General features: G+C 48.7%; 1 protein-coding gene across 11 annotated transcripts in view; it reads right to left on the bottom strand.

Moving 5' to 3' along the window:
• HPSE2 (heparanase 2 (inactive)) overlaps positions 1–15,784 on the bottom strand; it is a 114,351-nt gene that overhangs the window by 29,913 nt on the left and 68,654 nt on the right. For 8 of the 11 annotated variants that reach the window (XM_064463916.1, XM_064463915.1, XM_064463913.1 and 5 more), the window contains 2 exons: positions 9,723–9,892; positions 9,010–9,181 (listed from right to left, as the gene is read on the bottom strand). In XM_064463916.1, coding sequence (XP_064319986.1) covers positions 9,010–9,181; positions 9,723–9,892 — 342 coding nt within the window. Of the gene's footprint in view, positions 1–9,009; positions 9,182–9,722; positions 9,897–15,784 lie in introns of all 11 variants that reach the window. The other 3 variants (XM_064463912.1, XM_064463911.1, XM_064463914.1) reach the window with 1 other exon arrangement.

Here is a 15,784-nt window from a genome sequence, read left to right as displayed (position 1 = left end):
CATGCTGTAAAACCCTGTAGCACTGATGCATCCCTGATCCTGCTGCCTAGCAGTGCTGTGAGCTTCAGTTCCCAGGCTTGCCTTTCAGAAATGCTTTTACATCTCTCTTGGGGGCCAGGCCCAGGAGGCCACTACCATGGCAGTGGTTTGGGGATGGTTCCTCCCCAGCTGAGCAGGGCAAAGAGACCAGCTGGGCCAGCCATGGTTCAGCCGGAGGGACAACTCACGAGGGTCACCTGGCAAAAAGGGGATTTTGCAAATATTGTTCTACAAAACTAAGGGTGCGGAAATATGCCAAAAGGATCAAAAACCCGACTCCCGGATTTTAAATGGTCAGAAGAGGGACTGCTGCCTAAAATGTAACACACGAAGTGTACAAGAGTGAACTAATGAACTCTAAACTGAAATTATGAACACAATCTATATTGGGCTTGAGATCAATATATTGCAACTGGGTTTGAAGATTAGCTCAGCTTGCTTTCTAACCTCAAATGCTTTATGTTCTGGCTGCAAAATAAACCATCCTGGACCTTACTAAAACACCTCTTCAGGCTCAGCTTGGCACTTTCCACTCACAGTCCAAAACCATGAGCAGATAGCTCAGAGGAAGCAGCTCTTCAGTTTTCCTTGCCACTTCCACAGTGTCTACAGCCCTGCTGCAAACACACCCGCTACAGCGGACTTTGAGCAGGGACTGAAAAGCAAAACAAGACCTCGGTATAACCTCCAGCACCCCTGGAGCAGCCGAAGCAGAAGATCCATCTGTCCCATCTCCTATGTCTCTAGGAAGCTAATTGACCTGTTGTTAAAAACTTCCTGAGAAAACATTGTTCTGGGACACAGGCATCACTCAGGCAGCACGGTACAGACCAAAAGCAGGACACAAAAGGCCCTGGCTTGCTTAGTGTTCCTCTTCTGTCTCCATAAGAGTGAAGTAAATTGGTTAGTTCTGGTCATTTTCAAATTTTACCATAGAAGATGCATATCTAGCTCAACTAGCTCAAATTTTGCTTTCCATGCCTGGTTTTCTCTTTTTCTTTTTTTTTTTTTTTTCTCCTTTAATTTCCCTTTTATTGAGATTTTTTCAGGATGAAATTCAAAAGTTCCTGGTAAAACTTCAAGTCCTGCCTTAAAGTTGGAGTTGTGCCTGGAGTACCCCAGATGACTTGGGCAATGGTCTCTACCCTCCAAAGGAGGGAACCTAAAGCAGCTCAGCAGCCAACCAGTGGTACTGCACGAGCGAGAGATGAAAGCCCAGGGCAGGTGGAGATGCAGTGATGCACAGGTATCTGAACATCCTCCGTTTAGGAATACAGATGTTACTAATCCCTTTATTCCTGTAGCACCTGTGCTGCTCAAACCACAGATTTTGAGGCCAGTGAAGATCCACACAGTCCAAATGACCAGTGCCGGCACATTTTTAGCTGGGATTTCCTGGACTGCATGATGTCCATGCATGCAGCGTGGCGCAGGCAGAGCAAACCAGACGCTTCCGGGAGGGCTCAGATCCTTGCACATGTGCTGCACAGATGGGATGGGCTGGCGCAGTAAATCTGCCTTTTTCCTACACATTGGCCTTTCTGTGTGAGCACCAATCGACCATGCAGCATGTGAGCAGTAAATTCCCCTACCAGGAGTAGTGGGACAAGCTGAGCCCATGCTGTGCAGGCAATGAGGGCAACTACTCTAGCGATGCCCTGTAATTCAGGTGGGTGGCAGCCCCAGGGCATGCCCCTGTGGTATCCCTGGCTGGACTTCCACTTACAAGAAACCTGGGTGAACGTAAAAGTCCTCAAAATCTGCTGGGGCAGCATCTCTAGGTTGGAAAACAGAACATGTCAGAGGCCCATGGAGGAACAGGAGCCTTTGGCAGGAAGTTTGTGATGCTGAGGATTAGAAAAAGTCACTGAGCTTGGATATGCCCATCTCCTTACCCTTGCAGCTGCCCGTGTGCCAGCACCCCATGCCAGCATTACTTCTTGCGGGGTCTGTGTTGAGCTAGAACAGAGGCTCAAGCTTACTTTTAAACAAGCACTGAGAAAAATGTAATTTAACATTGATCAGGCACCCAAACAGTTCACAGCTCTGTCCCAGAAATGGTAATACTGACATGACATGGGACAGCACCTCACAGGTCAGGAATGAGCTGTGGGAGAGCAGGGCAGGAGGGCTGCACCGCCACCAGATGGTACTGACACCACACCTCGATATTGTGAAACTCAAGTCGCTCAAATCTGACCTTTTCCAGAGCATCTCCCATAGCCATATCTCCCAGGACAGCAGCTTTCCCCTGAGCATGGGCACATCTCTGAAATGGATCTCCTGTCCTGATTCAATACTTGCCAGCCATGGAGCACCTACTGCAGTCTTAAGCAAATTTCTCCCATGGTTAATTAACCTCCAAGTATGTTATTTCTCATCTGAATGTGTCTGGCTTCAGCTTCCAGCCACTGGAACTTCCTAGGCTTATTCCTGATATTTTAAAGAGCCATCTGCATTTGGAAATCTCTTTCCCATGCAGGTAATTGCAGATTGTCATCCTTTAAATAATAAAAAAAGTGATCCTGTAACAAAGAATGCAGCTGCACAAGGAGACAAGTTACCATGGACAGGCTCCCAGGTGGTTTACCATCATCATCTGACTCCTGGGTGCTGGACTTCACAAACACAGGCTGTTTGTAACATCTGTTACTCCCTGAAGTACTACAAAAGCAAACTGACCCCTCCCAAGCCCCAAATGTAGCAGTAACACTGGCCTGCCTGTGGTGCCGTAGTGGATCCCTAGAGCTGGGATGGCAGATCTCTGCCCTTTGAGCCAACAGTGATGGGTAGAAATAGCTTTATCTTGTGTCTGAATTGGTTGGTGACACTGGTTGGACTAAGGCACAGGCTTCACTTACTAACTTCTTCAGGTCCCGGTAACACAATCAAATACCTGCAGCAGCAGCAGCAGCAACAGGTACTAGACCCAACTCCTGCCACCTGCTGCAAAGACTTTGACCTGCAGTGCCAGATTTCAGACTGGGATTCCACTCCAGGGAACAGAGCCTGGCAGGGACTACATATAAATCGCCTGCTGTATTGTATTCTCTCTCTGCTCAGCTTCACCTTTCTTCAACCAAACTGATCTACAGTTAGCTGTCTAGCAAAAAGGGCTTTATGTGCCATGTTGCCCCATGCAGCATTGGAAATCTACACGCCAGGGACCCTGGAGGTTGCATTTGGACCATGATGTTGCATTACCACTGATGTTTTTTGCACTATTGATTTGACTGGTCCCTTTCTGAACACACACCTCTGGCCTCCACAATACCCTGTGACAATGACTGCTACAACGCCATTGCATACCTTCTTTCCAAAGCTTCCTTCCAAAGTACTTTCTGCACTGTGGAAAAACCACCCCATTCACAGGCTCATGGGCCTCCATAACATTCCCTCCTAGCTGCGTGCCCTGTCTTCTGAGCTGAAGAGGCATAGCCTATTTAACCTCTTCTCATGTGAAGACACCCTATTCCTCTGCACGTCCTTGGCTCCTCTCCCTGCAACCCTCCTGTTCTATTACATCTTTTCTGAGATGAAATGACTAAGATTTAATAGCTATCAGGATGAAGGTACACTGTGTACTCATACAGTGGCATAAACTCATCTATATATTTTCTTACCCACTTGGTTCTTCCTATACAGGTGACTGTGATTCTGGCATTCCAGCCATCCTGATCAAGTTTCAGCAACAACAATTATCTTAACCCTTTCCAACCTCAAAATGCCTCATCACATCCTTCACACTTCATTTCAATATATTTATGAATGGATTCACTCATAAGTTCAATGCTACCAGTGCTTGAGTTCATGCTACAGTGACCTCCTCCACCCTTTGTATCATTAGTTTAATGTTGCTTGTCTTGTGGCTTGATTTTTTGCACAAAATTCTTGCTCTGGACCTATTTAGTGTCCCGGTACAGCCTGTGCCACCAGCCTTGTGGTAGCTTGCATAAGGGTGAAGTTTCCGGCTTTGCTGACTGAGACACGCTCACCTCTGCAGCATCACAAAAGAGCCTTAGACCAATACAGCAACCATGTACTTTTTAAAGAAAGTCAAATAGCCAAAACAGAGCTTCTAAAGAACTGCAGTGCTTACAAGTTCCCTGTGTCAAACAGGGCAGAAGTCCTTGTCAGCAAAAGGACAGGACAAATGCCTATATTTCTTCCTGAAACCCACCCAGCGTCCTTCCCTCTGCCAGATGCTGTCTACTACAGGCTCTCCTTGTTTCTCTTCCCTACTTCTATTTAAACAAACAAGCTCTGCCCATACACCGTCTTTGGCTGCTACTCCAGAATAAGTCACAGATAAAAAGCAATGCCTGGACTGACTATGTCTGTTGACCTGCTGAAACAGCCCCAGCCCTGTTCACCCTTGTAACAGCATGAACACGAGGCATGGACAGTCATCATAAAAATACTACTAAAGACTCTCCCATTTTTAGCACCTCGATTTTGCTTTGCCCTCTGGTTTTGTTGGACCCCAGGTGTACAGCCCTGTACCATTTCATGAGCTATAAGCTAACGCCTCTCTCTACCACATAAGCACCAACATGGGAACCTGGGCTTGGGGTTGATTTGTGGATGCAGGGAGCAGGGCTGAAGATCGGGACAGGTTTTAACCTGATCCCTACCTGGGCTGCCCACAGATAATCAGGACATCGTCTCCATGCCCCCTTCCGACCCTGCCGTGTCCACAACTAGCAGGGAGAAAGGGCTTCATCACCACTGACAAATGTGTTTCCTCACCTTTATGGGCTCCTTTCAGAGCACTACAGAATGACATTATCACCAAAAGGTGCCAAAGTGACCCAGATGGGTGGTTAGCTCTCCACAGGCACTACAAACCAAGAGCAGGAGGCAGAAAAGTCACAAAGGATGAGAAACTCTTGTGCTTTGTGAGGTGAGGACTGACATGTGGGAGCTTCCTCACCTGCTGCTGCTACCTGGCCAGAGGTGCTGTGGCTCTGTGACCAGAGGGTAGATGTGCAATGGAGACAGCAGCAGCAAGAAGGGGTCAAGGAGGGTGGGAAGAGGGCAGACAGAAAGCCAAGGAGGCAGCAAGCCTGGTGGCTCTGAGAGCTGGCGGATGAGGAGGTAGGGAAAGGTTGTAGCTCCAGACAAGAAGGATTTTCACTTCTCTAGTGACTTCAGCAGGCTCAGGACTGAAAAGTGGCCACAGAGCATCAGCAACAGCCAGCCTAGCATGGACCCAAGTTCCCACCAGCCCTTACCCTCCTGGCACCGCAGCTCCTGCCTTGGTGGAGGTAACACCTTGATGCTTGTGAGTGTCCAGTGGCAAAAATTAGGCGACACCAGCTGAGATGCAGCAGGTCAGGAGAGTTTCTAGCCAAATTTGCCCAGATGTGCCGGCCTCAGTTTTGTACCAAATGGTCTGAGCTATAACACATGTTAGGATCCCTTCTTCCTAATAGCTTTCCCTCATGTTTCTTCTCTTCCAGCACTGAATGCATGATTCAGTTATGCATTAACCTTTGTGTCCAATTCCTGATCCACTGTTAAAATCTATGTTAATTCCTTAGAATCTCACAATTTTTTCCCCAAGCAAATTCTGAGTAGTTCTGGGATTCCTGTACCCGCAGACGCAGTAGGTAGCTAACATGGTCTGCTCTCCAACAGCTCAGGCTGCATGAATGGTCTAATTAACACCTCATCAAACTCAACTGTTGGTTGTGTCTGGAGAAATTCCCTCTTGCACCTGTGCATTCACAAGACACTATTTCTAGCCTCCTGCACAGCAGGCCCCGGCCATCGCAGCAATGCTCCATCGCTGCAGAGCCTGTCCTTACACCAGCAGTAGCTGTTCTGGTCCAGTCTCCAGGACTTGCCAGCCCAGAGTGACACCGATACACTCTGTGACTGCTCTGAGCCATTGCACCATGCAGGGTGGTGCAAGAGCTCAGGAGCGATAACTCAGCAGTGAAGGGTGTGCAAAGCCTGTGCTACTGCATTTCGGGCAGCGCTCTCCTCCCCTCACCGTATCCTACCTCTAACATCAGAAAGCGCATCTTTTACACCCAGTACAGCTCACTGCCACTTGCCTAAGGACAGCCTTTGCAGTGGGACAGCGTGCATGCACCCCTACCTGGCACAACCGTTTGGGTACCTGATCTGCACTCATCATTTAATCTTTCTAGCAGAATCCAGAGAATGGTGGGACCCCAGGAGGGGTTCAGTCCCACCCTGTCCTGGAGGACAGACCCTAGGATTGTGTTGGAATGGCCCTGAAGGCGTCCATCTGCCACCACGGAGACAGAGCCTGGTGCACAGCCGAGTGCAATGCCCAATTCATGTCGACAATACCATTATTGCAGGACAAGGTTTAAACACAAAGAATAAGTTTAGCTTGGTTGCTTGAGGTAATGGTTAAACAATAGACTATGATGTTTGGAACACTGAGCCCGCAACAGAAAAATGTAATTTTAAGTAATACTTCACAATGAAACTATTCTGAGTCTTTTGGCACCTCAGGTAACTCCAGAAGCTTCCCCTGGAGAACATCTAACTCCAGCTTCTACCACTGGAGGTCACATTCCCTGGGCCTCTCTGAGCTCTCCTTTCCCACTTCAGCTCATTTCCATTATTTGCCCTCCCACAAATCCACTTCCTCACTTTGTGTAATAGGGCACTGCTTGCCTGGCAGACTAATCCACCCATCCTGACTTCTGCTCTGGGGTGTCTCTTCTCTCTCGTCCAGCCTTACTTAACACTTGAGTCATAATCTTCCACCTGGCATATCTCTTCCTATCTGGTGGACTTCTGCTGTTCATCATGTTTTTTAAAATAAGAGCAAAACTTTGCAGTTTTCACATCATCAGGACGATTAACTGTACATGCTTTATTTGCTCTGGAGCCTTCACCCTGCTGCGAGCACTACATAGACCTCTCATGGTGGTCTAGCAAGGCAGACAGCAGGATTGCCATTGAGAGCACCTTCCCAGATTCCTTCTCCCTGACTGTGTGGTGCTCATTCAGAATCCCCAGAGGCATGTCCTGGCTGCGACAGCCCCAGGCACATGCTGAGCCACATCCCATTGACCAGTTCTGCAATGCTCCTGCAGAAGGCAGAGCTCTTGGTAATGCTAACCAAGAGTACTGAAGAGACCTCAGGGAGCTGCTGGCAATAAAGCTCATGCTGTCAAGCAGCCTAGGCACTGGGGTTTATTTGTTTGTTCTTTTGCAACTCCATTTCCGAATACTGCAAGTGGGCATTTAGCCCTTTGTCTTTGTGTAATCAGACTTGTTCCTCCTCTTTACGCCCTGCCTGGTAATAACAGCGTCTTTATGTGGAAAGACAAGAAGCTTTTGTCTCACAGGACCCCATGGGCTGTAAAGCCATGCAGGCACGTGCCGCTTGCCATGAGCTGCAGACACCAGGGTTTGGAGTGCAGGACACAAGGTTTCTCCATGGGAGAGAGAAATCACTTTGAGTGCCTGTGGACCAGTGTCAACCCTGGCAGGCAGCAGCAGTCACTCTGCAGAGCAGGCATGCTCCTTACAGCTCTTGCAGACCAAGGTGGGGGTCTGGAGAGCCCTCACCACCCCATCACCAGGGCTGCTCAAACCCTAGCTCTTACCTCCCTTCCCTTTCATTCAATGTGGTGTTTCTGCCATCCCCTTCATCAGATTGTACACTCTGGGGTTGTTGTCGGAGTGCGGGTCCAGCAGCGCGGAGCTGCCAGACCACCCTGGCTGTGCGACTCAGCTCTTCCGACCCCTCTTTCCTGGGACCCGGCTGCGGCGCACGAAGGGCAAATGCAGCAGTAGGACTTCCCTTTCTCTAAGAGCTTCTTGGCTCTCATCCCTGTTGTTTTTCTTACTCAGCCCACTCCTCCCGGCGCTAATAGGTTTCCTGCTGATCAAGGCTACTACAACATTTTCTAACTCCCCCCCCCCCGCCATACAGAATACCGGGGGTCCGGCGAGTGATGCGCCTGTGTGGCATCGGTGGCAGCCGTGGTGTGGGTGCAGGGGCTGTTCCCCAACTTTCATCAGCAGGAGGAATGCTGGCGTCACAGCTGGTTCCACCAGCTTTATGGTCTCTTTGTGCTGCTGCAGCAGAGCTGAGAATCTGGCCCTGGCTCCCTCCCCGCCTCACTGGGGACTGCATCAGTGTGCTGTTTATTGTTTCTGCCAGATCATTCATGCAGATGTTAATGAATGCTAGACCCAGCTTTGCTCCCAGCAGAGTCTCTTCCACACCTCCCCCTGCCCAGCCCTCTGCACTGGAGTTTCTGTTTACAGTCCTGCAGGGAATTTCCCCTCTGCTGCATGGTCTTCGAGCCACACAGTCCCAATTCCTACTGCCAGCAGGCTCCCACACCTCCCTGGTTCCTGTAGCTGTCCAATGTCACCTCCAGGTGTCTGCGTCCCTCACTGTCACCATTCCTTCTCCACCTCTGGCCTTCCCAAACTAGAGTCATGCCAATTCTCCTAGGAGGGAGCAGAGGGCTTGGCCAGTGAAGAAAGTTGCTACAGGTTCTTCCTCTGCACAGATGGAGAAAGCACAGAAAGAAGCCATCAAAGGGGAAGAACAAAGTGATCTGTCCAGGAGGACTCTGAAACAACATCTAAGCTGGTAAGTGGTGCCAGGACCCACCTCCTGGCCCTGCAGCCCAGAGGTGTGCAGCAGCCTGCATCCACACCACTGAGTCATCTTCATATCCCAACAAGGTGGGCACCTCAGTCTGCCTATAATTGGGAAACGCTAGGAGTACCTGGGAGAATGTTAATCAGCCTATCCCAAAATCCCACCAGGGACCTCTGCAGAAGTTTAGCAGTGACCATGTCTGCAAGCCCCTGGTACCGCAGTGGCTGAGCTGCACAGAGCCTTGCTGTCCTGGCAGCTGTCGGACATCAGGAAGGCAAAGAGCAAGTCTACCTGCTGCAAAGGGCATGGGTCTCAGGAGGGGTTTCTGATCTCTTCTTGATCAAAGCAACATCACTTACCCTTCCAGGAGAGCGATGACGTTCTTTCTGGGCCTCCCAATGTTTGGCCCATAGAGGTTTGCTCTGGAATAAGTGCGGATAAGCTGCAGCAGACTTCTCAGCTGGATGTAGTCCTTCCCCAGCTGGCTTCCGTTCACTGAGCGGCCGATCAGGGTCCGATAGTTATTGGGCTCTGGGAAAATAAAAATAGACAAGCAAGGCTTGCCAGCTCTGCTCCTTCATCCGCGCTTCCGGAGAGAGACACACAGCTCACACGCCGTCGCACAGCTTGAACTCCGCAGAGCTGCCTGCCTGCTCTGCAGAGCAGCAGAAGGAGCCTCTGAGGAGTAGACGAAGGCCATCACCTGCTCTCCTGTGCCAGCATCTCGTCCCGTGCCCCTTTTGCTCTGTGATGGACCCGCACATTGGTGTCATGCTCCTGTCCCCATAACGTCCCCTGCTTCCCCGGCACTGCAGCCACCATAGAAGTCCATCAAGCTGCTGGTCTGCCCACCACAGGACCAGCTGTGCCCAGCATCTGGGGCAGAAACATTTCATGTGTTTAATACCAACTAATGGAAACTAATGGTGCTACTTTACAGCAGAGGCCTTTAAATCCCTCTGAAACTATATTCGCAAAGCATCCCGGGACCTGCAAATATCGTCTTCCAGAAGGGATTACCTTTCTGCTCCAGTAAGCTCCATTCCCGTGCCTCTCCTGTTCCCACACTCACCGTTGCCCAGCTCCCAGGAGATGTTGTACTTCTTGCTGGCACTGTACTTCAGCAGGCTGAGGGCGTTGGAGCTGTTCCAGGAGTTGTTGGGATTTCGGCGCAAAGCATTCAGTGCAAAGATCAGGTGAAGGCCAGAGCAGTCAGCAAAGTTATAGAGTTTGTCTAGAGACCTGGCTGGGAAGAAACAAAAAATAGTTTGTAATTCAGATGAAATCTAACTCCAGAGAGGTTCAAATGATCCTGCTGACCATCAGACCTCGCCTTCTGTGTAGGATGAACTAAGGTCAAATGCCATCCCCGCGACATCTGTAGCCACAGAAATGCGCCTGACCTTTGAAACTGGGATAGGATCCCAGGTGTGGGCTCATCTCCTTACAGCATGAAACTTGGATGCCCTCCACCACTGTGTCAGAGCTAGGGGCCATGTTACCAGAGACACGTGACTTCATAACATCTTTTTTCACCTGCTCTTGGCAAGGAAAGTTCAGCCTTTCTTGTGCTTATCCTGCCTTGCATCTTTTTCAGAGCAGATCCCTGCAGTGCCTGGGGACCAGAGGAGGAAATCACCGCTCCAGGGCTGCCAGCTCACGGCCACCTCTCCTGCATGGCACCATGGCCTGCTCTCTGCTCCCACTGCCCCCTGTGCAGTAACCAAGCCCCAGCAGTAATCAAGTAGATCCTCCAAGGTGTGCACCACGCACCCAGCTAACCTCCGTTCTGCACACAAAGAGAAGAGCTTCGTGCCACCCCTTGAGCTCAGGACCTGGCCAAGCCCTGCTGCTGGGGTGGCGGTGCTGGGGTCTTTGCAGGATTCACTCCCTACCTGCTGGCCTCAAAGCCCCCCAGCTGGCACATCCCCTGCCATGCTGTGGCCTTGATGAACAGCAGACACCAGCCAGCAGCAGAAGTAGAGACCAAAGAAAGAACTGACCCACTATTCAGGGAAGGAACGACATCAGCACAGGGCTCTGCTGGGAGAGCCGAAACACTTAATGTCTTTTTTTTGCTTTAATCTTCCCTAAAAACTCAAAAGCAATCAAATGCCTGACAACGCTAATGCCAGCATTAGCAGGCTACGAACTCATGTGACAGAGAGAGGAGATTTGGTTAGAGAGCAATTAGATAACTGTGGTCTTTTCAATCATCCCTGCCTGTTGAACTGCATCCCAGGACAGCTTCCTGAAGCAGCCTCAGAGATGCAACCACTTAACTGTGAGGAGCCACCAGGGATGGGGAGGTTCCAGGGGGCTGAGGAGGGCAGACTGAGGGCTCCGCTTTCAGAAGAGGGGAAGGAGGCACTGGGGAATTAACAGAGTAGGCAAATGAGCTTCGGGTCCCAGAAAAATACTTGGACAAATAATCAAGCTGCTTGTCAGCACTTACAAAGTATAAGGAGATGATCAACAGCCACAGGAATGTGTCAAGAACAAATCACGCTGAAGCAATCTACTGACAGGAGAGCAGGGCTTGCAGGCAGCAAAGCAGCCGTTTTGGTCTTATACCTTGATGGTTTTTAAGGCTTTTGACACAATTGCACATTGTGTTCTCTCTGGCAAGTGAGGTAACCCTGATCTAGGCTGAACTGCAGTGAAAAATATGCACGCTGAGAGCAGCTACCAGTAATTTGCTGTTAAACTGCAGTCTAGGCAGCCTGCTCTGGGTCTCCTCACACATTTCCAATAAAGAGAGGTATAAAGGAGCTGAGGATACATACATGAGACTTGCCATGGCACTAAGGTGCTAGTATGCACCACCATGGCCAAGGGAGCTGAAGGGGATGGAGAGGAGACAACAGCATGCCCAGGGAATTGCTCTAAGCCCAGGGGCGATGCTCCAAGACTCCCTGTGCCTGCACTGCTGGACCAAGGTGCAAGTGAGATGGTGACAGCCAGGAGCTGCTCATGCTGGTCAAAATAAGCTGCTCACAGCCTGTACGTCTGTGTTTATTCTGTTGCCTTTCCTGGTCACTGAAAGCCTAGGTGAATACGGAGCCAGCTCTGAGGTCTAAGAAGAATAAACTTATTTTAAAAGCAGTGTTTTTAGGATGGTCAAAGAAATAAGCTAACTGAATATCTGTTGTTTAATGGGACACAGCAAAGTCATGGAAGGAAAAGAAGAAAGGGAAAATATGGAAAAGAAATTCCTAATCCCTTTCACAACCTTTTTCTAAATGCTACTGGTTGTTTGAGTGAAAAGTAGCTGAATTAGATTAATCTAATGTATTCATCCCACTGGTTCAGGCACATTAGCTGCTTTTCTGGATGTTTAGTGAATTAGAGACAGATACAGTTACTTAATACTCATTTACCACAGACCTCCAGGCAAAAAGCTGCACTTGAAATGAGACTCCTATAAAAAGAATAAATAGACACCTGAATGACAACACGAAGAGAGAAAAAAGGCATTGGCTGCATTTCCCTTGCTAGAAATGAAACCTTTTTAGTGGTGCAAAACAGTTGTAGCTCTTAAGTACTACAGGAGGGGATTTGGTTCATGTTTAGGAGCCTCTGCAGAGGACTGGGAATTGATTTTCCATGCATCCACTGGAGGAAACACACTGTCTGTTTATCCCAGTGCAAGGCCTGCCACTGCGAAATTATATTTTCCCCATGACACTTATTTTGTTTCCGTGCGCCTGGACACAGAGATGCCATGTGTATTTCATGTTCTGCCATGACTTTCCAAGCCGTAAACCTCAGCGATCAGGGAAAGAACTGGGAGAAACACACAGATGTCTGGGGGTTGGTCCTGAACATTTCCAGTGGTCTCCCAGCACACAAACTGACCTGCAGACTGCAACTAGGCTGCAAAGAGCAGAAAACTACTAACAAACCTACCTCTGCATCAAACCAGACTGTTAATATAGACACTCCTGGTATCGTGAGTATCAGGTATCAAACCCATTTATATCCTTTATCCTTAGCATCTCTCTAAGGATGGTGTGAATCTGAAAGCACCGGTCTCTCCAGTAACTCTAGCAGAGCCTTGGTGACCAGTTTGCACAAGATGCCCAACTGTTAGTGGTTAAAGGGCATGTCTGACCCCTCCTGAGGTGACTGCCTTAAACTGGACATCTCTGTTGCAGACAGCTGCAGTTAGATGAAAAGACTACTGTCATGGGTGGCTAAAGCACAAAAAGAAGCATATTTAGAAGATTTCAAGTGATGTCCATCCCTCCATAAGTACAAACAGGGCCAAAAGAGAATGCTATAAATATTTTACTGCCATGACTAGGGATGGCCACGTTACTTCTGAGTAATGAGAACACGAAGAATCACAGTATTATTAACAGCTGGCTAAAACTCTCTTTGGATTCTGGATAATTACACTGCTTTTTCTTCATCAAACACAGAAAATCTTCCAGAAATTTAACCTTTCCCCAGCTAACAGATCATTAGGCAAGGCTTTCACAAAGCATTTCAATAGAAAAAGCCATTGTTGTACCAGAATGAATCTTAACAGAGCAGAACAGGATTTATAAGACGTGTTCCCTGCCCCTTCTTCCCCTCTGCCTGGTGCAGAGATGCACACGCTCATGTGCCATTGAGCTTAGGGAGAAGAAATAAAACAAAAATAAAAAAGATTTTAAAAAGAGGGAAAAAAATAGCTCAAGGATGCTGACAGTCAGCTTCTGCCACTTACTAATGTTCACATAGTTGGAGCGAGGCTAACCAAGGCAGCTCCATTCCCCCGCACTCAGCGGTAGTGCTGTGCCGGCAGGCTTCGCTGGGGCAGGGCACCTCGGTGGGTTGGGGACTAATAGCAGCCAAGTAGACAGGGACAGAGGCCTCATGGCACAAAAAAGAAATCAGAAGATATTTGGGCCTTCTGAAGCTTTTACATCCTTGGTTGCAGAGGCTTGGACACATCTGGAGAATGAATACTGCCCGATGATGCATGGCTGGGTGGCCGCCAGTGAAGATCTGCTTGCAGTCCTGCCCTCAGCTGAAGCTCTGCACAGGAATTAAAGATTTTGGCTGTTTGCATTAATCTCTCACCCTGCACAGAGGGAGATAAACAATTTTAAAATGCAGGAGAAGGTGTGAGGCCACAAATGGTGGTGGGGTTCATGGGACAAGTACATCCTTTGGGATTCTTTCCCATTTTTCTCCTCTACAGGAGGCTAAATTTTAAAGTTCTCTGAAAGATGGATGGCACTTAAGTCTGTGGCATGCCAGCACAAAATCTGAGGCACATTAAAACGTCTCTGGCATTTTAAAATAATTGGAAAGTCTTTCCAGTTGTAGTTACTGAACTAAACGTTATTTTAGAGACTTTATAAATAACATAATATTGACTGCCATTTGGTAAGAGGGACAGTTCAATAATCTCTGGGTTTGAAAGTCTTCCACATTTTTTATTCTGCTGCAGGAATTTTGTTTTGGCAGAGTTTAGCATGAAGAGTGGAAATTCATGTGCACGCTGAGACAGAGGCTGAGATCAGCCAGTGGGCTGAGGGGTGGTGGGGCATGGCACGGCATGCCGGCGGCTTTCGTAACTCTGGGAAGTCAACCAGGAGGACAGGAAAGAAGAGCCTGTTCTCCTTCTATCCCCACTGTTCACCACGTTCGTCTCTTGCACGTACATAGTGCGCCAGCACCGAGGAGGAAGGGGGGACAGCTGAGCATGGAGTGGGTAGCACACACTGCACTCCCCAAATCTGGAGGTTAGATGAGAGCCCAAGCAAATGCACAACAGATGAACTGTTCCTTAGATAAATCTAAGGAGTGTAGCTCTAGAAATAACAATTTCAACTAATCACCGGTATTGCTTGACTCTGCATTCCCCATAAATTCTGAGCAATGCCTGGAGCATCCCTGCAAACAGCTCCTGGTGCCAGCACTGAAGCCAGCAACTTCCCCTGCCCTGCAGGAGAGAGTGGAGGGAATAGGTTGGGAAAGACCTGGCAAAGAGAAGCCCAAAGAGAGCTTTATAGGAAGGCGGCAGAAAGGGCAGAACAGAGTGTTCAGACAAGAGATGAGTAAGATGGCTGGCGAGAGCAATGAATGGAAAGAGAAAGGTATTCCCACTTATTGAAGAACAAGTGGGTACATGGAAAATTTATTTGTTTACAAACAAATTACCACCATAGTCAGCTGAATCGCATTTGCACTGGCTTTCTTGGCCTGAAAATCCTCATAAAACCATGTGTGTGGCATGGACTTAATGTTTTCTTAGCAAATAAACATGAATCAGAAGAAATGCAACAGGCAACCAGAGTAACTCTGGACCCATGGGACAGGTCTGCAAAACTGACTTGAAAACTTCCCATGGATTCCATCCCCAGTCATGGTGGGGTTTCAGATGGGGAAACCAGAGCCCCCCATCCACAGCTTGCACAGTTAGAGCACCAAAAAGTAGCCTTCACCATCACTGCAAGTTCAGAGGAAAAGCAACATCCCACACTGTCCATAAGCGCTATAACATCCAGCTTGATCCACTGGATCATGGGAGGATTTTCCAATTCTAGCTGCATGCTAAGCCATTCCTTCGAAGTTGCTGCTTAAAGAGATTTTTAAAGATTTTGAGGCTACCAAGAAACCCACACAGTTGCTGGAAATTGCATTCTAATGATGACCATCCCAGCTGGAAAGCTGTTTGGTTTTAATTCAATCTTGAAGCATTTTGCTATGCAGTAAAACCACCCTGTGTAAAGATGCTGAAGGATTCCCAGGCAAAACTACTGGCAGGAGGAAAGAGTTTCCTTGCCTCAGATGCACGTTTCACCTGAAATGCTCCCTCTACCTGGTCAGGCTCCTGATTTCCCCCAAAGAGGATGGAGGTGAGAAGAGCCATTCCTTGTTCTCATTTGCCTCCCAGGCTTCCTTATTGCTCTGTGGGGCACCAAAGGCTGGGGGTGTGTTGCACACAGGAAGCCCTTCCCAAGGCAAGGTGCGGCATTGGGGGGTCTGCTCTGAGTGACAAGGAGTGCTTTGGCAGAGCCTAATGGTGCTATAGAAAAGGGATCTAGTTTAATCCCATCTGAGGAATACCTGAAAGTTGGAGGAACAGGCTTTAATACTGCCAGCCAGTAAAGAAATGCTGCACACTGTGTGTTAATG

This window comes from Phalacrocorax carbo, chromosome 12 (assembly GCF_963921805.1).
Source record: "Phalacrocorax carbo chromosome 12, bPhaCar2.1, whole genome shotgun sequence".
Classification (NCBI taxonomy): Eukaryota; Metazoa; Chordata; class Aves; order Suliformes; family Phalacrocoracidae; genus Phalacrocorax; species Phalacrocorax carbo.
This window is presented reverse-complemented; position numbering and strand designations above follow the sequence as displayed.